The 25306-nt window shown below is 34.0% G+C and overlaps 1 protein-coding gene and 1 pseudogene across 3 annotated transcripts in view; one reads left to right on the plus strand and one right to left on the minus strand.

Annotated features, from left to right (window-relative positions):
* Window positions 1–1240: 1240 nt before the first annotated feature.
* Window positions 1241–25306, minus strand: part of WAPL (WAPL cohesin release factor) — a 72900-nt gene continuing 48834 nt past the window's right edge. For all 3 annotated transcript variants that reach the window (XM_043925288.1, XM_043925286.1, XM_043925287.1), the window contains exons 5-19: window positions 22652–22747; window positions 21438–21590; window positions 21031–21167; window positions 20193–20304; window positions 18156–18383; window positions 15086–15197; window positions 14640–14737; window positions 13875–13951; window positions 11155–11330; window positions 10704–10819; window positions 10301–10465; window positions 7707–7914; window positions 7451–7539; window positions 4088–4183; window positions 1241–3573 (exon numbers count right to left, since the gene is read on the minus strand). In XM_043925288.1, the coding sequence (XP_043781223.1) occupies window positions 3508–3573; window positions 4088–4183; window positions 7451–7539; window positions 7707–7914; window positions 10301–10465; window positions 10704–10819; window positions 11155–11330; window positions 13875–13951; window positions 14640–14737; window positions 15086–15197; window positions 18156–18383; window positions 20193–20304; window positions 21031–21167; window positions 21438–21590; window positions 22652–22747 (1929 nt within the window). In that variant the 3' untranslated portion in view covers window positions 1241–3507. The remainder of the gene's footprint in view (window positions 3574–4087; window positions 4184–7450; window positions 7540–7706; window positions 7915–10300; window positions 10466–10703; window positions 10820–11154; window positions 11331–13874; window positions 13952–14639; window positions 14738–15085; window positions 15198–18155; window positions 18384–20192; window positions 20305–21030; window positions 21168–21437; window positions 21591–22651; window positions 22748–25306) is intronic.
* Window positions 8450–8539, plus strand: LOC122709736 (annotated as a pseudogene).

Genomic DNA, 25306 nt, shown 5'->3' on the forward strand with positions numbered 1-25306 from the left:
CCTTAAGCCAGTGCATGACCTTTGGAGTATTCAAATTGCAGACATATAAGCAAAGGAAATAGAGGTTTGATCAAAACATTTAACAGTATTCAATTTTTTCTTCAGTTTGAAGACTTTCTATATCAAATTACTTATCTATGCATCCTGTATGAGATCATTAACTGACAGTGAACTGTGCAAACCTCTTCTGGTCCTTCTTTCTAGTGTATAAAAACTTGTTTGGAACATTTTAATGATCACTTATTTCGTTTCCCCCTGCTTTGTTAGTTACTACCAAGATATTAATTAGAGATTTCCTGTTAAAGTAATTCAAACCCAATGCCCTCAGTGATATGAAAAGCTATTATCTCAGGTGTTTAAAATTATCACACTATTCTCCTCTGTTCTTTACATTTTAATTTCCTGATGGAGTGAAAATTGTTTGATAAAAGCTACTATTTACCAAGACCTGTTTGAAACACTGCTAATACTTTATGTGTACCATCTTGATCTTCACAGCACTGAGGTTAAGTACTTACTGGGTTGGCAAAAAAAAACCCCATAAAAACCAGAACAAATTTTTTGGCCAACCCAGTACCATCCCCTATTTCTGGTTGAATAAACAGAAAAAAAGTTCAGGAATTTGCTCAAAGTCCATAAACATCAGCAGTAATATTCAAAATTTACACATGTGATTTAAGATATTTCTATCTCTTTAGCCTGCACTCTTAAACATGGTTATATACTTGCCTCTATGTGTATAAGAGGGAAAAGCAGACAGAAGCTCCCAGGACAGATCGTTTCATCTGGGTTTATAGTTAAAAGCATTCAGTAGAGGTTGAGGAACCCACTTGAAAAAGTACAGGAAACTTAAAGGCTGACAACTAACGAGAACCTGAAAAACTAAAAAGCAGCTTTCAAAACGCAAATGCAAAGGTCATATTCAGAGGTGCAAAAGGACTGAAGCAACTTAATAACATACCAAGGGCACAACCACTCAGCCAGAAAACTGCCATCCCTCATGTGTGAGTCGCTGAGTTGCCATTACATTCAGATGAGTGTTATTAAAAACACATAGTGTTTTTATATACATATAAAACATATACATAGTGTCTAACAAAAACTGGTTAAATTTTTATGTGCATTTTCAAAGTGTGAAATTCACTTAAGTGACACATCATGTTTCCCATTAGTCAGCTGTATCAAGTTTGTGTCTTCTTCCTCCAAAATAGTTCAATAGATTTATGTTAAAGACAACATGTGTATTGAAAGTAGCAATTTTATTTGAGTTAAAATTATTTACAAAAACCCAAAGACATACTTCATGAAACTGGTACAAACTATTTTTTTTCCTGCCGTTGGCTTTTGCTCCAAAGATCACAGCTGAGAAATACTGTATAAAATAAAAATAGGATTGGATTCAGAAAAGTACTCTACCTTCTAGTTTCCAATTGGTAGTATTTACAGAAATATTTACAATGGAAAAAAAGGTTACTTTAAAACTTTAGTTAATTTGCAAGTCAGCCTCAAGTACCCTAAAATGCAGAGTTCTCTGAGGGTTAAAAACACACAAATGCACTGCGTTTGGTGAGGTGATTTCTCCCCCACCACTCCCCACCAAAATCTGCATCTCTATCAGTGCTTGACAATTAGTTATTATTTAAAAAACAAAACAAAACAAAAAACTGTTAAACACTGAGGTAAATCAATTCTCAAATGATTACCAGTGTAACAGAAAAATGCAGTTCGCCCTGATTGTTCTTATCCAAATGTTTTATAATATCCCTAACCATTCAACAAGTCAGTTTTACTAAGAATCTCCTCCTTTTCCTAAATCCAATGATTAATAAATATCAATGTATTTTAAAATAATTTAACTAATTCAATTTTATGGATATCATTTACCAATAAGCATTTAAAATAGTTTGCTAAGCTAGCTTGTATACTCAGGGCAAATACAACCTCAATCATTCCCAAGTTACACTGGCATACTATGCTCTTAAAAGGTGATGGGTGGGGGACTGGGGTGGGTAGGAGAAGAAGAAAACAATTTGACTGGAATCAGTTACTTCCTTATAGATTTCCCAACAATCTGCATTATCAAAAATAGGAAGACAATAAAAGGCAGCCACTGCATTAAAAAACATTACAGCTGGCACTGATCCAAGAGCCCCGATTTGTCACTTTATACAAGGAAATAACAAAGTCTAAATGGGTAAAAATTAGACTTTTAGCTATTTCCCCCAATACACACCAAACTAATATTTTTATGGCTTCAAGTTTTACAAATCCAATGAAGAAACATGATATAACTACCTGAAAGGTATTTTAAAGTATTAAATGAAATCTCTGGAAAGCCTGTATTCAGGCCCAATCAGTAAAAAAGAAAAAATGTATAACCAGTGGTTTGAACAATAATACAATAAAAATTTGCAATGTTGTAAAATTAAATATATAAAATATGTTACTGTGTGCTCCAGACAACACAATGTTCTATGAACTAAAAGAATCTGGATGAAGAAGAAGGATCTTCTCTAAACCAACAATTTAAGGCTTTGCGTTTATGCATTTGATCCTGTCACTCTTATAGAAGAATATACATGTTATCTGGAAACATGAATTCCACATTGGTGTTTTAGCTTCCTTATATTTACTGTATTGAACATTAGAAAATATATCTAGAGAGTTCTCCCTCAAAACTTAATCATGTTTCAAGAGTCTTCCCTAACTTTAAGGGTAAACTACCCTGGGTTTGTCTATTTTGCTTCATCCTTTAACAGGGCACATCATCTTATATTCCCTCAAACTGTTATTTGTTTTCTTGCATCTATAGCTATGACTTACTATGGTATGATAATGAATATGGTCATGGTCTCAAAGGTGAAAAATACTTCAACAACCCAAACCAAATCAAGAATAAAAAAATATACTAATCCCTTGTGTCTTTGGATTCCATCTAATTTTAAATATAGACAGTAGTTCAGGGAACAACAACAAAAAAAATTCACAAAATTATTAAAAGCTTTATTTACGATTGGAATCATTCAACAAAAAAGCAAAAGCAAATGAGCCTGAAAAAGGAACTAAGCTGTTGTCTAGAATGTCCTCAGAACATTCAATACCTCAGTAGCTAAGCTGCCTCTGCACCTGGCTGGCATGACAACAGTGGCTCAACATACACAGCAGTTGCACTAACAGCAGCACAAGTTTCCCCTGAAAACTTGCCCAGAATGAAGCAAGAGGACGAGGGGAGCGTATAAATTCTGCCAAAGTGTGTTTAAATACTGCGTGGAACTGTTAACAGCCTGAACCTTTTCCCTCATTTTTGATAGTTGCAGATTGATGTAGTAACTGTCATTTAGCAAATGCAGAATGCATGACGAAGAAGAAATCAGGTGGCCTTAAAAATCCAAATATGAATGATACTGATGAATGTTCTTGGTATATCTTCAAGGGCTTCTCTCGTGACTTTTCTTTGTCTAAGTATAGCTCCAGCATTACCGAGCACCTGAAGCAAAGGTAAAGCAGCTAGCAGTGTTCCAAGTATTCAATCACTCTAGAGATAGACTTCTGGCCTGTGGTTCCAACAGCACACTGGAAAGGGAGGAGTGGAGGTGGGAGGCGAGAGGGGGTGGGAGTGGAGAGGGAGTAACAGTTAATTTTCCAAAGCACTGAATCAGAGCTTAAACTATTTAGCCTTATTAAACCAAACATTATGAATCAAAACAAGGTGAGATTAAACTATGGCTTTCATAATACTATCAATATATTTGGCCCTAATAATTCAGTTACCTTAAAGAAACCACACAATTATTAAAAGAAAATCATTTTTTTTGCTTCTATTCATGATGGCCATGGTACTTGTATTTCTACCGTCATTTCTTAAAAAGTATTTATTGAAAATTTTTTTTAATTACAGTATTGTTTATGTTTTGGTTTTTTGGTTGCAAATCATGTGGGATCTTAGTTCCCTGCCCAGGGATTGAACTTGCACACCCTACACTGAAGGTGCCGTCTTAATCACTGGACTGCCAGAGAAGTCCTGTACTTCTACTGTCATTAATGTGTCATATGCAAAACCACAGAAGCTGCAATGGAAGTTACTTACGGTAAGATTCATGAAGCTCAGGAATTTTTTGAGCATCTCTGTCATTATTGAAAAGTCCCCTTCTGGCAGATACTCCCGCACAGTGGTCACATTGATCTAAGGAAACAAATCAAAGGAACACTGGTCAGGTGGCAGAAAACATGAGTTTGAACCTTGCACTGTGTTGTTGGTTTTGGCACACATCCTATTTCAAACTTCTACAGGGTCCTTAAACTCCTTGGTTAATATGCAATTTCCCTTTCCACACTCTAACTTTTGTGACCCTGTGAATCCATTCCCTACCCCACCCTATCCCATCCTCAGAAAGAAGGGAGAAAGATAAAGCTGCCAAAGACTACAAAGAAACATTTATGTGCATATTTGCTTTTGTAAATGCACAGAAAAATGCCTGAAATAACAAAATGCATTGTTGGGGGGTGGGGTGGGGTGGGTGAGGATAAGAATAGCAAGGAAATGCAGACTGAGAATGTATCCAAAAAGCTGATTAGGAATATAAAGAAAAAGATCAAGGAAAATTCTTCATGTAGGCTAGGAATTAACTGTATCTTTCCAAAGGAAATCTAGTATCATCTATAGAAAGAAAATGTAGGCAATGTCAGGACAGAAGATTAGGATGTTTCCCTCCATTAGCAAGAAGCAGCTAAACTGTATATAAACCAGTTTATTGTAAGAAAAATACATGGCCTGCTTAAAATGTTGTTCTATTTCAATATGTATTTAAAATGCTTTAAAGATTCATAAAGAATAAAAGGAAAACCTCTTCTAAGGAGGCTCACCTATAATAAAAAGCACATACCAAAAAAAAAAAAAAAACAAACAGCACAGGAAGAGGGACGCTTTTGGTTTCATTTTTGTTGATGAAGACATGGAAGAGTACATGTTACCCTCTTAGGAAATTTGCAACCAATCCCCTCTCTCCCACTTTTATGGCTACTCAGTAAAACCTTGCAGCTAAAATCCTGAGAGATTTTACAATCTTTAAATACTTGTATTTTAAAAATATACTGAGAATATACTGAAGAATACATCGTGAGGGCAATAGCTATGGTAACTAACTGCAGAGGTAAAGGAATGCTGGATTTAAAAACATCTTTATCCAACTGCAAGGAAAAGGACATGACAGCACAGTGGTGGGAAGAATAGTATGTTGTCTACGAAGATAGCTCAATAGAAAAGTGTACTTCTCTCATTCAGAATAATTAGATCCTAGGTTTCAGGTGAAAGCTTCTCAACAACTCAAATCAAATCCTTTTCTATCAACACATTACAGAGAACAACAAAATAAGGAGCCGAGGCATAGGAAGGAGGGTCAGAGCATTTATTTTAAAACAGTGTGCAATAAATGGTAATGTACAGGAGGTAAGAAAAGGTGTGAAATGGCATGGCCTATTTCAGAAATTTAGAAAAGTAACCAAGGGGTATGACAGATTTTAATACTGGATCAACTATACTTCAATAAAATAAAATATTGGAGAAGCATAAGTTTGGAGTCTTACAGCAGTAAACGAAGCTATCATTTCCTAAATGACAGTGAGTTAAGAAAGATTGGCGAGAGTGAGACTGACGAGAGTTAACATGATCAGATGTGCTCTCAAGGAAGTTAGCTGTGGTGGTGGTATGCAGGATTTCAGGAATGGAGAGTTAAGAGCAGCAAGAACAGAAAGACCAGAGAGAAGACTGACCATTAAAATGCACCAGATGTATCCTGGGTAATGGAAAATAACACGAGTCTCCTGGGCTTCCTAAACATGCTGCACTTTACCTTAAAATAGCACTTACTGCATATCCACCTGCTTTCTTGTCCTTCCTCCACTTAAACACTGGGCAAACCAATTTCTTTTACATTCTGTGGAATCAGCTAGCTTTTTAGGGTTAATCATAATGATCCCTAAGGTAAGAAAGACATCCTGGGCTCTATAAATTCACAATATTGTCTACAACCTAACCTCTCTTTAGACACGAGAGAGAAATAATTCACATCTGAAAAAAACTCAATTTTAAGATTCATTATTTAAGAACATAATTGAAACCAGGGTGTATGCAAAATATGTAAAAATCTTTAAATAGCATACCCACTCTTTTTTTGGGGGGGTGGGGGGGCGTGCTTTCCTCCTTCTTTTTGCTTGGTGCTTCCCATTTCCCTAAAAATCTCTCAATTTAAAGGAAATAAGGACAAGGGCTGAGCTTGAAGAGAGTCCAGGAAAGGAAATAAAGATTTGCAGGGCCTCCAGCGCCACAGTAAGAACTCTGGTCTCGATCCTGAAAGCAGTTGTGCCAGCAAGGGGCACAACGAAGTGGGCTAGTGTGCACATAGATCAGAGCCTGTCTACAATATAGAATAAATGAACAAGAAAGATCCAGAAAAATACACAGGACTTAAGACAAATAAGGTACACAGGAAGAACAAAAATGACAATGCAGAAAACTCGATGGCAAAAATGAGGAAATGTGGGTGGGTTGATAGAAGCCCTTCATATCATGATTATGTTCTTTTCTTCTAGCCCTCTAGTCTTAAGTAAAAGAGAAACTAGCAATCCCACTATACAACAGATCTCCTTTCTTGCATCCTGAACGCCCTTGATTGTAGGGGGAAAAAACCCATCTCTCTTCTATTTTAAAAGTTGGCTCTTCTACTGGGTCTCTCTGTTAAAAATAAATAAATAAATAAATCCTATGTGTCCTCCATTTTAAAGCAGACTGTTCAAATAGCCAGAAATGTTCACTTCTGTGCTGATTCAGCCCAACTGTGTACACATTCACATCCTTTTCGTAGTTAAATCATGATCTAAATCTCACACAGTAATCCCATTTCCCCAGCCAATGAGTAGATCAAACAAAGCCATGTGAGCCAATGCTGGCCAAGGTGAAGGAAGTCTGCTTTTTGCATTGGGTGTGGAGAAGTCCTAGGGAATAGAAACCATTGCTGTTTCAGAGAAACAAAGAGGCCACATTCTTCTGCTGGGCATTATTTAACTAGGTGAGACACAGAGTCAGCATAGGTGCATGAAGAAAGCTAGCAAAAGACAACACATAGAGGACAGCAGAGTTTAAAAGTAGAAATTATGAGTCCTTGATATCACTGAGGCTAAACTTTTCCACCTTAAGCCAGGTGAGCACAGGTCTCATATGATGCTCTTTTACTTCAACCAAAGACATGTGAATTGATTCCTCTATCAATCTGGAACTTTCTCATCAAAACCAGTATACTCTTACTTTGAAATGTACTTTCTAAAGTTCACCCAATATTTAAAAGTTTTTAACAGGAGGGAAAAATAAAGTAACAAGTTAATTAAGTAACGATGTGAAGTGGCTGCAATGAAATTCTTTTAGGATAACATAAAACACCACAGAACTCTTACTTACTGGACTCTCCTGGCAGAGACACCCAAGAAGCAGTGCTGTGTATGAGGCCACAATGCAATCCTCCATGTGTTTGCCAGCATGTTGAAGGGCTGAAAGTATTAAAACAGAAAACTAATAGTATGCATGTGCATATATATATAAACACCAAAAACTACAACAAACAAAAGCACCCAGGAAACCAGCAACTGTGTCATCTTTACTTCAGGGGGAAAAAACCCCACATCTTTAAAAAATAAACCAGTCAAAATAAATATACCTTTATTGAGGTCAAGTTCTTCATCGTCCTCCTCCTTCTTATTTTTCTCTTCGGTACCATCAGTCCTCTCAGTTGATACCCACTGTATTTCTCCACTTGTTTCTTGCCATTCTCCACTCTTATCATGCTGAGTGGTGGGAGCATCTTTGATCAATTCATCTGTTTTACTTTCTGCCAACTGTGCTGCTCGTTCTCGCTCGAGGAATAGCTGATAAACATTTTTGAAGATCATTAAAAAGGGATCACCAACATCAAAGTACCCAAATATAAGGCTCTATTTGCTTTTAAACATCAGTACCCCTAAGAAGCATACTATCTGGTAAAAAGGCTAAGTATCAGTAAAAGCTCTAGCTCTACATCCAACTGAAAGACAAAACAAAAATATAAATGCTGCTGGGATTCAATTAAGTAAATTATCTACCAATGATGTATGCAGTCTATTTTTAAGAATGAAAATCCCAACATTTTCCTTTAATTTGGATAATAACGGGCAGGAAGTTCAAGCAAAAAATACAAATTAAAGTTAAAATTAAAACAGTTAAAAATTCTTTAAATCCAAGCAGCCTGGATAAATTAACTGGAAGGAAGAAAGGACACTGAATAAAGTTTCATAATATTGGGGGAAAACAAATGGCTTCTTTAAAAGAAATTTAAAGAAATAAAACCCAAAGAAAGTAGAAAACAAGTTCTCAGAGAAAGACTGAGAACTAAATCTCAACTGCTATATTATCAATAAAAGTATAGTGCTCACTTCAGCAACACATATAATAGAGAATATCAGCATGGTCCCTGTGTAAAGATGACACCAAATTCATGAAGTGTTCCGTATTTTTTTTTTTTTTACAACCAGAGATTATCACACTAAATGAAGTCAGTCACAAAGAGAAAGACAAACGCCATATGATATTATTTTTATGTGAAATCTAAAACATGACACAAATGAACCGATCTACAAAGCGGAAACAGATTCACAGATATAAGACTTGTTGCCTACAGGGAGGGGGATGGGAGAGGGAAGAACTAGGAGTTTGGGGTTAATAGATACAAACTATTACATACAGAATGGATGGACACAAGGTCCTACTCCATAGCACAGGGAACTATATTCACTGTGATGGGATAAGCCATAAGGGAAAAGAATATGAAAAAGAAAGCTATGTATAACTGAGTCACTTTGCTGTGCAGCAGACATTAACACCGTAAATCAACTATATTTCAATTTAAAAAAAAAAAATGCAAGTACAATTGTCAGTGGAAGTATACATCAAAAAGTCTAAAAAGGAAACAAACTCTTGCCTTCACTTACTTATTTCCCTGTGCTGGCACAATGTTGAATGTACACAAAGCATTTCATATATTTGCTGATATGATCTGGAGAAACCCTAAATTACTGATGACAGCTACCAGAAAACTAAATGCCAAGTATATCTCAAAAACTTGCTGAAATATACAGAAGAATGGTATGTAAACTTTAATACCCTTAAGAAAGTAAAATGTAAGTTTTATATTAAGCAGTATTTCTTAAAATTAGGTTCAAGGGGAACCCAAGATTCTTTTAGGGAGTACGTGAAGTCAAAACTGCATTCATAAGAATATTAAAAGGTCAACTGACTTCTTTCATTCTCTCATTACTGTATGGTGGAGTTTTCCAGAATCTACACGCTATGTAATTATGCTATTGTTTCAATGGCTAATAGAATGTGTGCCTGTATTTTATAATTTTCTCAGTTTTGACTTCTAATTTAGTAAATATCAACAGATAAAGCACACATTAACAAAGCTCTTTTGAGTCCCCAATAATTGTTAAGAGTATAAAGAAGTCCTGAGATCAAAATGTTTGAAAGAGAATGACGGGCATCTAGTTGCAGATTATTTCCTGAAAACACAGTTCAAGCACTTCTAGTTTCAAAAGACAAAAAGGATTAAAGATTAGCAAAGACTTTAGAAAAAAATAAAAAGGATGGTTCATTATTACTGTCACTTAAGGAAATGACAAAAGTAGCTTGCAAAAAGACAAAAACTGTAATGCCAGTACTGTCAAAAAAAAAACCCCCAAAACTCACATGTCGTTTTGGGAGGAAATATAAACAAGAGGAAAGGGAGTGTTTGGGGTGGGGTGAGTTGGGAACATCAGTTTTAACATATTAGTACATATTCTGACAATTTCTAAGTTAGGAAATTACTCCAAAGATATACAAACTTTGCAAAGTATGTCCCAGTATTCAGGTGCACACAGTTCTGGGCACGGATCAGACCAGTAAATGCTGAAGGAATTGAACCAGATGGGCTAAGTCCTCTATCCCACATGGGATAGAGGACTAGGGCTAGAAGTTAATTCCTAATTTGTTGTTAATAATCTATCTTTGAGTCATAAACAAATGGGCCTTGTTTCTGCTTTTTGCTAACAGTGTCTAATGAGTGACTATCATAGCTGAAAACAGCAGAGTAAATGAAGTAATGGTACACATTCTAACCTCTCACTGAACTGGTGAAAACAGAAAAAGAGAAAGGAGGTTGAAGGGAGACAGAAGATGCAAGTGATCAAGAATTTGGACAGATGCAACAAAGGGTTATGGTTTTAAGTTGTTGCTTACCTGCACTAAAGCCTGAACTGCATGAACTTGTCCAGCTATCCTTAAACTATCATCTCCTTCTCCACTATAGAAGGAAGAATCAAAAGAACATGATGTTTCCATATTGACAAGACAGTGCCGATTTCGAGCACTATATTCCACTAGATTTATCAGTAGACCTAAACCCTACAAAAATGAAAACATGCCAGTTACCACAGGTGAGGATTAAAAGCAAATGAACACAATATACATAACTCTTAATGGCAGCCAGAAAACTAGCCAGTGCTCTACCATCTACAAAATGGTTAAAAACCAGTATATAAAATAATGATCTTCCAAAACAAAGATGATGTTTTCATCTAGATCAAAGATGTTGTTTTACTATATCAAGCACGTATTTATAAAACAAGTCACTTAAACTCACCAGCACTCGAATATCAAATCTCTGCTCCTGAGGTAGGTACTTTGGAACCTGAAGCACACAGTTCATGGCTGTGCCAATCAAGCCATCCTGTTCTCCTGTTTTGGTGCTGCCCCATTCTGAAATGGGGAATGGGAAGAGTATGAAAATTATAACTGACTGTTATTTATGACAAACTATTAACATGAATATTAAAAACATATAGCTTAAAAAAGAATAGTTATTTCTTTATTAAAATATACTGTTGACTGTAATATTTCTAAGCCAAGCCACAAGGCAGGTTCTAAAAATATCAGCTCTTAAAAGGAGTTAAATCTATACATGAATAAGTGAGTTACATGACAGCTATTATAAAAATCACTACATTGAGAGAAGAAACAAGGAAATTAACTTATTTTTACATGTAATATTGTACAATCTATCAGTGAGAATACATGTAGGAAATATGACTTACCATTATCATTAGTTAAATTGAGCAACACCCCTATGATGGCCCTCATGCAGTCTTCCACTGCTTTGCCCACGTGATTAGTTACATTCTGGTGAGGCAGAGGCTTACTGTCAGGTAAGCATATACTGTTCTCAGCACGGTTATACTGCTTAATCAGCTCTTCACAATGTTGTAATGCTCTTAAAAGAAGACAAAATACAGACTATTATGCTCAACAAAAATAGTTATATTAAGAACTTCTACTAACTTGGACCTTAATGCTTTAAATCTGTCATAAAGGCTGCCAAATTAATCTTTTTCTACTCCAGAAGTTATGTGAACTATCTAGTCATGTATCAAACATGTCTGATATCACACTAGGTGCTAAATTTTATTTTGGGAAACTTGTAATATAAATTTTCCTAAGCAAAGTGAAAATTATAAACTTGATGCAAAAGTTTATACTACCAACAGCTGTCCCCAATTTTCCCAATCTCTCCAACATAACAAACCTACTATCCCACCTCACCCAAGGTAAAACCATTAAAAGCCAGCACTAGACACTTCTGAATTTCATTTAGATGTTTGTCCTTTAGAATGTAAACTCTCATCAGGTAGAGAATTTTGTTTATATTAATATTGCATAATAACCTTATATAAACAGATACTAAATACTTCATAAACATTAGAACATTTTTAAAAACATGAGGTCATTTAATTGACATGTTTGTCTCCTGGCAGTCATGCAAGGGTATCTATCAGCTACATCTAAGGATTCACAAGATACTACCCAGAGTAACAAGGAAATGTAATCTTTACATGGTTCCAGTATTTCTGAGACTCTAATTCACCAAGTCCATTAACTTAATATCTACGAGATAATGATGAAATCCGTGAACTGTGAATTGATTCTTCATGTATTATATACTATGCAAAACCCTTAAAACTATGTCTAATTCCCCTCTAGCTGCTTTTTAAAAAACACTCTCTAGTTAGGAAGGTATTCGTGTCTAACCTAAAATAATGTGTTCAGATGTTTGGGGATGTTTGCCAGGATTACCATGCTGTTACTGTTAACTGCCTAAGTAGCACTGAACTAAATCTGTTGGGAGGTGAGAAGAGAGTAAGGGTATATTGTTTAATCATTCAATATACTATCCTTGCATTTATCAGCATTCTACTGAAAGCTTCAGAAAGTCTGAGAAGTGGTCTTTCACAAACATCCAATTCTAATGTCTACTGACACTTCTAAGACATTTGACACAAGTTCCTGATCACAAAGGTTCCTAACGTTGTTTTAGAAGGCATCTGTCAGGAGTCACTAAGTATACAGGAGACATTTTAAAAATAAGATACAGATTTAACTTGCACAAATACTCTTTGGTGAGAGAGTAAAACACAGTAATAAAACAACTAGAACACATACCTTAAGGGTATTAAGTATGACACAGAACTCACAAATACAAGGTGGAGGGAAAACCTACAGACTAAAAACAAGAATACTGGGAACTAGAGACTATGAGAAATTTGGGATCATGGGAGAACTGAATACTGATTGGACTTACAATATTAAGCAATTACTAATTTTTAAGAGATGAAAATGCTATTATGGTTCTATTTTTAAAAGAGTCCTCTTTTACAGATTATATACTCAAGTATTTATGGATGAAACTATATGAAATCTGTAATCTGCTTCAAAATAATGTAGAGGGCAGAATGGATAAGGTTATATATACATGGTAACATGACTGGCCAATGTTTGATGATCACATTCAAGCTGCATGAGGTGTACATTGGGGCTTATCATATTATTGTCTACTCTTATCTCTGTGTGAAATTCTCCAAAACATGAAGTTAAAAAACAGATAAACTTGAGTCAGGCTATAGTGGGCCTTTGATACTAAGGACTTTGGGCATACATCCAAAGACAAGAAATCACATAGATTTGGAATTTGGGATTATTTTTACAAAACAAAAACCTGAGGAAGGTTAACCCACTGTGGTGTAACGTTGGACAGGCTATAGGCCAGAGTACCAGGGGAGAGATAACAACTAAACAGACATATTAGTAAGAAGCTGCTGTTAATAAGCTAGAACCAAGACTGGAGACATACTTGGAAACTTTATACACACCGAGGTGGTATCATTAGCCCAATGTTAGGAAAGCTGGGCGGAGTGTGTGAAATGAAGGAAGCTACATATAGATCTGGGAAAAAATAAAAAGCAGAAAGCAGCTAGTAAAATTCATTTACAATAAAAATAAGGACTAATGCTTACTAGTATATGCCAAGCATTGTTTTAGGCTTTACATATGTATATTAACTCCTTATATATATTGTATATAATCTATATTATATACAATATACAAATGATATTTTAAAATCTTTTTTAGAATTATTATTTAAAATACACATTTAAAATATGTATCACATGTAACTTAAAATACATTAACATATATACTAATTCTTTTACTGCAACAACCTTGGGTAGGTAGACACAATTATTACCCCCCTTCTGTAAGAACCTGTAAGTTCAGAGCTATAGGGCTGATGTTCTGAAGTTAAGATCCAAACTCAAGCCATTCTGGCCTCAGAATCTGTACTCCTAACTTTTGTGCCTTACTGCACTGCTTCTTGTTCACAAAATTTGACAGACAGAAGTACTTTATGAAGAAAGGTGACAATGGCACTTCCTTTAGAGTCAATCCAAATGCTTTAACAGCATGACGTTTCAGAAAAACTTACTTAGCTGATGAAACAATGAGTTGTGAATCTTTATAGGCAATCAGGTAGCTTTGATTCTCTGGATTATGCACTGTTACCTAAAAGGGAAAATTTTGAAATTTTGTGGCAATCCATAACATTCATTCATTCACACACAACACAAAGCCTCTAAAAGACATAAAGATGAGGAAGAATTAGCCCTTGTTGTCTAAAGGGAGTAACAACCGACATGTTCTAAATTTAAAATAACAGAGCTACTGCTTTATTACAAAATCAAAACATCACTGTTATAACTGCTTGCTCACTGTTAATATATTCTGTACTATACATTCATTGTAATGAACTACCAAGCACTTTAAATGTCAGAAAAGTGCTGTTACTAACTTAATAAACTAATATTTTAAAGTTCTTAAGTAGATTCATTTAGACTTAAAAAATTAGATGTTTAATGTACTTGACACTCCAGAAGAAAAAAGGAACAATGTGAATTTCATCTGTGCCAAGAACTTTTCATTCACACTAAACTGTTTTCCCATAGATGTCTCAGAAAGTACTCAGCTAATCCAATCTGGTCAACACAGTCTATGCATCCTGAAATTCACTGGCAGCATAAATTCTAATCTACATTGAACTAAGTCATTCATAAAAGTCAAAAAACAAACAGGCTGCACTACAATCTCAATTTGGATTAACCAAAGTGAAACTCTAGAGATATATAAATTATGACAGTCTCATATAGCACATTTAAGATTAGATCATTTTCTTCAAATAGCTGTCCATACTTACACTTTCTAAAACTCGTAAACATCTCTCTGCTCCCCATAATGAGGCTACTAGTTTCTCTTCATCCTCATCTTTACTTAAATGATCCACACATTCTTTCACTAGGAGAAAGGAAATGGACACAGATTAATACGTCTCATCACTTTAATACTTACCTCCTTTACTAACATTAAAAGTCATCTGTATACATGCTATCAATGTGTTGGAACCTCTCTGAACATTTATTCTTAGTTTTATACAGTGAGATGCTGAAATGTATAAGACTCTAATTTATAATAATTAACTTTCCAATATCAAACTGTTAATGGCCTTTTCTATAAAAGTTAGGATTTTTAAGATGCTACTAAAAGGAAGAGATCCTTTCAAACTGATGCAATTATTCTTTGAAATATATAAACAGAATATTCAGGTTTTAAATTAAAAAATGTTGTATGTGTAATATATCATACCTTTATCTACAATATGATCCAGACCACCCAAAAGCCGTAGTTCTTCTTTAAACCAGTCTCCTGCTCGTTTAGAAGTAAGGGACAGTAAAGTCTCCATAGCTAAATGCCCAGTCTGAAAATCAGAAGCACCATTAACGAATATTGACTCTGAGTAGTAATTCTGAGGCAACACTTTTAGAGATTGCTTTTTAAAAAAAGGAAATTGCATGCTACCAGCCCACAGTATTTTTTTAATACAGTAAATGCTTTTTAAAAGTAAAACTAGTTTAAAACTGGTATCAGAATAGTCTTAAGCTGAAGAAATGTTTTTATCCATTGGCTTGTTTTCAGAGAAGATCCATTATTTAAAGTAGTCTATCAGTCTATCAGTTCTGCCAGTTCGATAAAATATATACTGGTACCATCATATAGATAGGCTCAAGGGCGAATCAAAGGGTATATTTAACTGTAGATCAATACACTGGACTAATTTACCACAAAGGTTGTAGCAAGAAATACTCCAGAAACAAGGTGTGGGTGTGTCAAAATTTTTGTCCACTGGTAAAAATTGGTATCTTATTGCTTTGCTTTATGTTTTCTAACTATAACAAATGAGCTTATTTTCACATATTTTATCAGTTACCTGTAATTCTTTTACTGTAAGTCCCCTGTCAAATATTCTTCCCTTTATATTCATGTAAAGTAGCTTGTCTTTTTCTTACTGTTCTATATATTTTCTTATCTATTCTGAACAAAATTCCTTTTTTAGGGTTTCATATTCACCAATTTCAAACTTTATACTACAGGGTTATTAGCAGCTTGGATACTTTGGCCTCTATGGCAAAATGATATATAAACAATGATTTAGGACTACTATTGGAGGAAGCAAAGAACACTCAGAGCCATCTTTATAAACCAGGTTAGGTTTTTTCCATCCCTTCATTTGCCTTCAATTGTTAATTTTACTTTTTACTGTATTTCTTTTAAAAAGGGCAACTTGGTTCCTATGACAATAAAGGAACTTTAGTATAACAAAAGAAATGCTTTAATGTAACAAAGCTGAAAAGACCTGGTTATCTTCCCAAAGCTTACCGCTTTGAAAGATGCAAGTTTACAGAAAGTCCTGCTGGGCTATTTTGAACTGAATATAAATTAGATTTAGAAATGCAAAAAACACATCAGCAAAAATCTTAATATTACTGATTTAGAAGAGATTTTATTTTATACCTTACAGATTTTACTCTGTACTTTAAAAAGAACAAGGTTGATGTCCAAGGTGACAAATACAGATCTAGAATTCAACACCACAATAACTGATTTAATTTTGCTCAATTCTCATTCTAAGTCCTTGAAAGAGTAATGTAATAAGATCAGTTTGGGCAGGGTTAGCTCTTGAGTCACAGCAGTGAAAATGAAGACTAATGAGGCTTTCTTTGCTTAGGAAGAAAGGGGCATAGTAATTTGATGTTAATACAACAAACATTCGTTAAGATCTGATGCAAAAAAGCAATTTTTTTGTTTGTTTCTATAGGCATAAAAAGGACTGTTTGGTATTTTAGGCTACATTCAGTATATGTTAGTATTTTAAAATAGCTTACAATTCAAACACTTTATTTGCAACTGGAATAGTTCTCAAAGAGTTAAAACACAACCAAATCACTAATCAGAATATTATTCAGCAATTGTGAGCTCAGTTATCTGAATTATATTTTAATATTATAATATTAATATTTAAAAATATCTTTCCATGGTACATTAAGAATAGCAACATATTTCAAGGAACAGGTTGAATAATGAATAAAACAAACGATGTGCAGGAGACAGTCACTGTACAAAACAATGCCTACTGTTAAAATTTAAAACAAACACAATACTGAGGATTAGCTGAAGGGGGGGTGGGCCACATCCTAATATTAGCAACTGTGTGTTCTGGTTTTAATCATGTGAGTTAACTACTTAACATAGCACAGTTATTATACTGGTATTTACCATCCTAGTAAATTCAATAAATGATGGGAAAAAATTCAACAAGCAAGTTTATCATCTTTATTTAAGAGCAAATGCCTGGAAAGAATCTAAATGTTCAACAATATGTGAGACAAAATTATAATGATGATAGTAACAATAATTTTTAAAAGCTGTATTTATTCAATTATGCAGCAAATAAAAATTATAGGCTCAAACTTAAGCCTTTATAGCATTAAAAAAACAGTATATATGTTCTAAAAGTGTTAAAATTAGAAGTATGAATGAATTTTATTTTATTTTTTTATGAATGTATTTTAAAATTAGGATACAAATAGTTTGGTGAGGTAGAACAACTGTTTATCCACACTTTGAGCATAATAGCTCTTTTCTAATCTTAATAAGTGAAAGTACTAAATAGACATCAATTTTGTATCCTGTCTTTTAATGTTAACTTGCTTTGCCCCTCAACTCCCACTCTACCTGAATCTATTCCTTACTCTACCTTAACTAAGAAGATTAACAATCCTAAGTCATTATATGGCTAGCACAAAGCATTCTGTAATTTTTGAAAGCAAATATTGCAGTCTTCAGTTTAGTGGAGAGTAGAAAAACCAACAATTATATAATGTTGCAACTGTCTGAAAGTCAGGTATATATAAATAAATAATCCTATTTTTTTCAAAATGACAAGGCCAGTTATCTTCCACTAGCCTACTAATCTTTGGGGATATTCTAGATTCTACAAGTTTTTTAAAAAAGCCAGAGGAAAGTGAAACTTAAAATCAACCAAAAGCAACATAATCATCTTAAATGGTGAGTTGTACTGAGCATAAGCATAGCCATGGCCATGACCCTGAGTATGAAGGACAATGTTCTACGGAGCAGTTCATGCCTAGGAATCCTCTTTTTGAGTCTTGGTCCCTTGCAGCAGTAAATCAGACATCCTGAGATACTCTGAAATAAATGAATGCTCATTGAATATGGCTCTTTCTGAAGATCCTTTAAATCTTTATTCCTAAAACCCATATAGTGTTAAGAATTCAAGTTCCTAATAGCCTAAATGTAGTTCCTACATTTTAAAAAAACTGACATTTTCATTTTACAACCAAAGGAAGGAACTCACCGTTATATTTTCTAGATCAAGGTGCTTATTGTGTACAGTTTCACAAAGCCTTCGAATTTTTTCTTTGATTTTGTTCATGTCTTTCTCATTCAGCAGCTTAGCTGAAGAAGCATCTTGTTCCAGTTCTAGAAGTCGAATCATCAGATCTAGGCTAGCTCTATCAAGATCCATGTTTAAACGATCTCTACTCAGTATGTACATGAGGGCAGCTGTACAAAGGGACAGATTCTTCAACAGACCCAAAAAGGGGAAAAAAAGTTAATGTAAGCAATTAGTGACAATTTCAGGCAACAAAAGACTATTGTGACATTTGTTTACATTTAGAAACCTTGAAAATGTTTTATTTAGTGAAAATCTCCCTCTTAAAATATTCTAGAGAAATGTGATTTCAATAAGTACATAAAGCACCACTGCTTAAAATTTTCCTTTCTACAGACATTCCCTATACGAATGTCTCAGAGCTAGAAATGTTTAAGTGGAATTATATTTTTTCTGGCCATTCTGTGCTAAATGAAGATTTTACAAGACATTTTTCAGTTATCTAATTCTACTTTATAATATACTTCACTCTTTGTTCTTTATGATATAGTGAAGTCAAATTTCCATTTAAAATCAATAATGTAAATGTGTTTTAAAAAATAAACACAGCTGGGTTTGTGTTACTACATAAACTCAGGATGCTCAAAGAAACATATTAGACTCATTTCTTTAAAATAAACCTATCAGGTCTGGTTGAACCAAGTAGTTTTTTAAAAAAATCATTAATATCATGAGCTCTCAAAATCATTCAGATCAGGTAGTTAACACATTCAGCTTATAAAATCTACAAGTACCGAAGGTGATATAGATAAGCATTAATAGAACATAAAGGTCTATGTTAGAATAATTCCCAACATTTGGGATATTCTGTAAACATTTTTTCTATATATCTATTTTAACTGAAGCATACTCGATCTTACATGAATTTCAATGCACGGAAACACAATTAACTATCTAAAGATTTAAACTTTAAATCCCCAAAATTCAAACTAGGTTTCTAATTAACTGCTTACAGAGCAAAATATATTTGGAAATAAGGCTTTGGAGATCCACTGCCACTAAAAATACACATTAATGCCTTGGTCCTCTCATAACTTCATAAAAAAGCACATTAATTCTTATTTCTCTTCTCCCTCATTGTTTTGAACCTGCTACAACTTGGTAACTGACTTATCTTCATTTGGGCTTAAGTGTATTGCTTTCAGTTTCAGAAGACTCAGTATTAGATTCTGTCACCTAATCTATACTTCGAATATAATTTTCCTGAACAAAAATATTATAAAGCCATTTCAAATTACCACCACTGATGATTAGTAATGATTTTTTTCTAACTTTGAAAATGTTAACCTAACCTTTATAATGTAAATATGCTCTATTTTTTAAGAGAAAGTGTCAAGTCATAATGAAACTGAGGATGTGATTCCTTTTCACAATGGGATTCAACATCCAAACAAAATATTTAAAATTTTAATATCCAAAGTTTTTATTCATGCTATTAGTATCACAAAGTACTAAAAGTTGTCCCCCCACCCCACCCCAGTACTTTCTGATTCGAGGTAATCAATGCTTACAGAACTAAATATCCAGTATGGTAGGTATGTCATGTCATACAGTGGTTAACAGTATAAACTGACAAGGAGGAAAAAATGTTGAGCAAATAGTCTGAAATGATTCATCAAGCAAAAAACTCTGGCATTAAGTTTTTCTAAACATTTAACAAATATGGGGCTTCACTGGTGGAGGTGAAGAATCTGCCTGCCAATTCAGGAGATGCAGGTTCAATCCCCAAGTGGGGAAGATCCCCTGGAGAAGGAAATGGCAACCCACTTCAGTTATTTTTGTCTGGAAAATCCTATCGAAAGGAGACTGACAGGCTACAGTCCTTGGGGTTGCAAAAAGAGTTGGGACACAACTTAGCTACTAAACAACAAAAACAAATTTAGTAAATATAAACTAGAATTCTGAAATAATGCTTCTCAACCCCAGAAACTTAAATACCTGATGATGCTGGGAATCATCCAAGGTTTTAAAGACCATTGCTACCATTCCGTGTGCTCTCAGGTGCATTCGAAAACTGGGCATGGCACATTTAGTAGCCAAACTAATAACACTAGAAGAAAACAGACTCGGTTAAGGGGACTGAAAATAGCTAGTGTGTTTTTTAAATTTGCATAATACCTAAATAAACAACAGAGTGCTCGGGGGTGGGGGGTTTATGTGTGTCAAAGCATTGCCCATGCAAATCACAATATAAAGACATGGGCAAACCAAATTTATTAAATACTTACTGATGCACAGTATGTGATTAGGTATGCTATATTAAAAAAACACAAATAATACATGATTGTCTTCAGTGTACTCTTTATATTACTGCTACCATGAAAAGCAAAAAAATCTCAGGTGTCTTCCATGTCTCTGATCCATAAAAATTATAAATATATAATTGGACATATTCCAAATGACTGGATAATTCAATCAAACCAAGATATTCAAACCATTATATATGCAAAAGATGACCCAAATCAAAACATGCTTATATCATTTATCACTTGCATCTATAAAATCTGGTGCTAAAAAAGAAAAGATTCTTTGGCATAACACTTTTAAGCATCTGGAAACTGAAGCCTATGCTATGCTAAAATGCTGTATCATCCAACTTTCTTTAGTCCATGTAGGATCAAGTCCCTTAAAAGAAATCAATCACATTTTAACATCACTGGCTATAAAACCTACACCTATGATAACACAAATTGCAAATGTTTGGCTCCACTGAGCTAAACAATTTTAATGAGAAGGAGCATGTATACAATTTTCAAATATAAAAATAAGATCTTACCTAAGGCAACGTGTGTTTAGAGGCTGAGTGCTCTTTAAGCCACTTAACAAGTACTCAATGTCATCAGTGAACTCTTGGTTTTCACCAAATTCCACCACATCATTGAAGTGCTTCACGTGCTGAACAACAGTATACAACTGCCAAGAAAAAATAAGCCCACCTCTTTTGTAACTATGAAGTAGCATATTTAAATCTATGAACTTGCTCTGCTTTATTTAAAAGTGTATAAAGTAAGTTTATTAGATAGCAACCAACAAGTGTTTTAAAAACATTGGTAGCAGTAGGACAAGGTAAGTTTGTGGTTCAAAACTCAGTATCAGTTTACTGATATGTGCTCAAGACATCAAAAGGCTAAATTACATACAAAATTCTATCCACATGCAGCAGAACTGTACATGGACGCTTACTTCTTTGTCTTCCTTTCTGCATTTCAGTGCAGTAACTATATCTTGGTAGGGCTGAGTAGGTATTGTCACAGTTTTTATCACTTTGGGTGGTGGTGCAGGAGCCTTAAAAACTCCATCATCTTTTTGATTTTGCTCCTTTGAAGACAGCCTCACCTATTAATAAAGGTATTAAATTAGTTGCTCTAAATAAATATATAAAAATAGTAACATCTCATCTACTTGGTAAATTTAGTTTAAGAGTAATAAAACCCCAATTCTCCCCCTCAAAGGTAGGGGGAAACCTCTGAAAGGTCATAAGGGATACTTCAAAACTTTCATGCACTATAAGGTAAGACTTGTATGTGTTTTACTCACAAAGAACCACTCAGGAGCTTATTCTGGTCTTTTCAACCTAACATTTCATACAATTAGTTATCCATCTCCAGAATCATTAGAAGGAATAAAGAACCAAAATGACATACATAAATAGCATTAACAAACAACTCAGGATAGACAGGAAAACTACAACAGATAGACAAAAGAACTTTTAAAGTATAGGAGTCCACAGTTCATGGTAGGAAAAGTCAGCCATAAGAGCATGCACAATAATACCTAATATGCATAATAATGGCTTAATACTAGTAAAAGGAGCTTAATTAATATATCAAGAAGACAGAGAACCGTACATTACATTTTAGAATGATCTCTATCCCTGTTTTTTATTGTCTATAAAGAACTCATTCTTTGACAGCTCCATATGACTGAGGTGTCACTATTAATCTGTAAGTATTAATGCATGATCCTACCAGTTATTCTGGAGCAAATAATTTGCTAAAAATCTTTTTCAAATGTGTTTTAATTGAAAGGTATTACTATAATGCAAGAAAAAAGTTCTGCTCTGAAAAACAAATTAATCACTCAAAGCCACTGTAAGATCAGTGTAGGATATGCTGATATAGCTCTCAATCATTTAAAAATTCCATAAAATGAGGATCAAGAATTGTCCAGTATTTTTAAGGCTTTCATTCATAACCTAGTAACACCAGAATTTCTGTTGTCCTGCCCACAATCCTTACTTTGCCAGTGAATTAAACTAAAATCACTAAATTCAGTGAAGTTGAAAATAAACTATTAAACAGAAAAGCTAGAGACTTTCAAATTATGAATGAAGATAGCAACTGCTTAATTTAATATTCTTCATACAAACATGAAATTAAAAAGCATATTTCACTTACTGTGACACTCTGAGGCTTTACTACTGGTGGCGCAGGTAGTTCTTCCGAGTCTGGATGATTCCAATGTCTAGCATTATATACGGCTTTTGTAGGAGACTAGAGGAAAGAGAAAAAGATCAACTATTTCCATCTTACTCTGCATCCTTATAAGATTATCACATTTTAAAACTAAAAATCACAAAGAATAATTTATATAAATTGGACTCTTTACCATTAGCACCAACTGGGAAACCAAGACACACAGTATCTGATTTATATTACCACTAGGCTCCTACCATGCCAAAGGCAGATACGGAGCCACTGTCCTATTGTGATACAAAATCAACAATCAGTGTTCTGGGCAACTCTTACCAACCAAGAAAAGAAATTAAACCTCTTGTTTGGCTTATATTAACTTACTAATCAATACAGTTAATTCAACCTGTTCTTTATTCCTCATACTACTGATTCATGCCCTACATTCTTCCAACAATGAAAATCAGGCAGCTTACAACAAGGGATAAAAGTCCTTATTCATTTAGATGAAACTGGTGAGTTTTCAGATGAGTGTCATTATTCAAGTTTTCAGGTTTTATATGAAGGTAAATACTGTATGTATACCAAATATTACATAACACAGTGGAATCTAATTCAGTACTACACACTAAAATATATGCAAAATGTATAAAAATGCATACCGGGTGGGATAAAGATGTAAATCACCCCACCCCAGTACAAGTTAGTTTACTGCCAAATCAATATACTATAAACTTTATGAAAAAGACCTTTCAGCTTTAACACTTTGAATTTAAAAACTGAGGATAAGTGACTATGAGCTTGCATAATCAAATCCACAGAATTAAATCTGTATTAAAAGGAACAAATCTTCATTTTCAAAAGGAACTGATTAAACAGACTGATAACATTTTCTCCATCATTTACAAAAGTGATGTTAAATTATGTCCTTTAAACTTCAAATAATCTCATTAGAGATTTTTTGTTTGTAAGAGTATAATTAATAATCTTTGTATTTTCAGTATTACATATAAAAAACAAGGGAGTACAAGAAAAGAAACATACTTCAAGGCTGGCCAAAAATCCACATAAAAAATTAACCATCTTCCTTTACTAGCCTCAATGAAGTAACATTACTGGAATTAAGCATCATACAAAGTTATCTTTTTATATAAATATTTTCTTCAAAATAACCATGCTGTGACAAAAACAACTGTTTAAGCTCCAGAAGAACTGGTTTTTCAAAAGACAGAGCTTAAACTAATTCACATACTAATTTTAGTAGAAAATCTTAATGTGAAAAGGAATCTACTGTGAAACTTACATAAAGCAGAAGGTCTCACTTGTACTGTGTATACAAACACATTAGTATTCTTGTATATTAGCATAAAGTAATGCAGTATTAGTAAACTAAAGCAGTTTATGCAATGACTTGATCAGGCCTTGTGAGGCACAACCACATAGAGCAGACTCAACATAAATTTTTAAACCTCTATTCCTCACTATTTTTCTCTCAATATCTATATAATTTACATGCCTGCTAGTTGTTAGATCCCTCATTTCAGCAACCTCAAATACCCAAAGCACAGCCATAAGCCCAGGAAGATAACAGACTTTTTAAAAGAACAGGTGCCTCAAACCTGAAGCACTTATTTTTAAAAAGCACTTATTTCAACTAAGAATATTTTGGATAATATAAAGGTTATCTGGTTCCACCAGTAACAAAATAGCAGAAGCCAACGTTCTAAATTAAACAGACTCTGGAGATAGGGACTATTACATATAAAACATACACACTACTACACATAAAACAAATAACTAAAAAAAAAAAAAAACTAGTTAAGAGCTTACTGTGTAGCACTGGGAAGTCTACTCGATACTCTGTAATGGCCTATATGGGAAAAGAATCTAAAAAAGAGTGGATCTATGTATATGTATAACTGATTCACTTTGTTCTGCACCTGAAATTAACACAATGCTGTAAGTCAACTATACTCCAATAAAATGTTTTTAATTAATAGCAAAATATAGATATATATTAAACAGACCCCCTTCTAGTTAACTGCAAGTGGCAATACACCTAACAGTTACAAAGGAGAGACAGCAACCAGATGGTGTGGATTAAAATCCAGATAAACAGTAAGTTCTACTACTACTTGTTACTAAATATTTTTCTCATCTATAAAATAGCATTCATAACAGTATCTACTGCAAAAGGGTTGTTGTGAGGATTAAATGAATATATGTAAAACACATATTAGAGTGCCTGAAACAGTATGTACTATACAAGTATTATCACTGATGGTACTAATTATAATAACTATTATGTGATGATGTGCAAGTCTGAGTTCAGCATCTATATAAGAAAATTGGAGTGTATATTTATATATATATGTGTATATATATACACAGACATCTACTCACATAACAGAGGACTGAAATAAAAGGGATAACTGCCATAAACATACTCTGTTAACAAATATTATTATAAAAAGCAGACTGGGATATACTGTTCTAATTCATCTCAAAATTCAACAATATCCCTGATAAATACAGAGGCAAAAATCCTCAACAAAACACTAGAAAACTAAATTCAATAGCACATTAAAAGGATTATACATCCTAACCATATATAGGATTTATTCCTGGGGTGCAAGGTTA

This window comes from Cervus elaphus, chromosome 15 (assembly GCF_910594005.1).
Source record: "Cervus elaphus chromosome 15, mCerEla1.1, whole genome shotgun sequence".
Classification (NCBI taxonomy): Eukaryota; Metazoa; Chordata; class Mammalia; order Artiodactyla; family Cervidae; genus Cervus; species Cervus elaphus.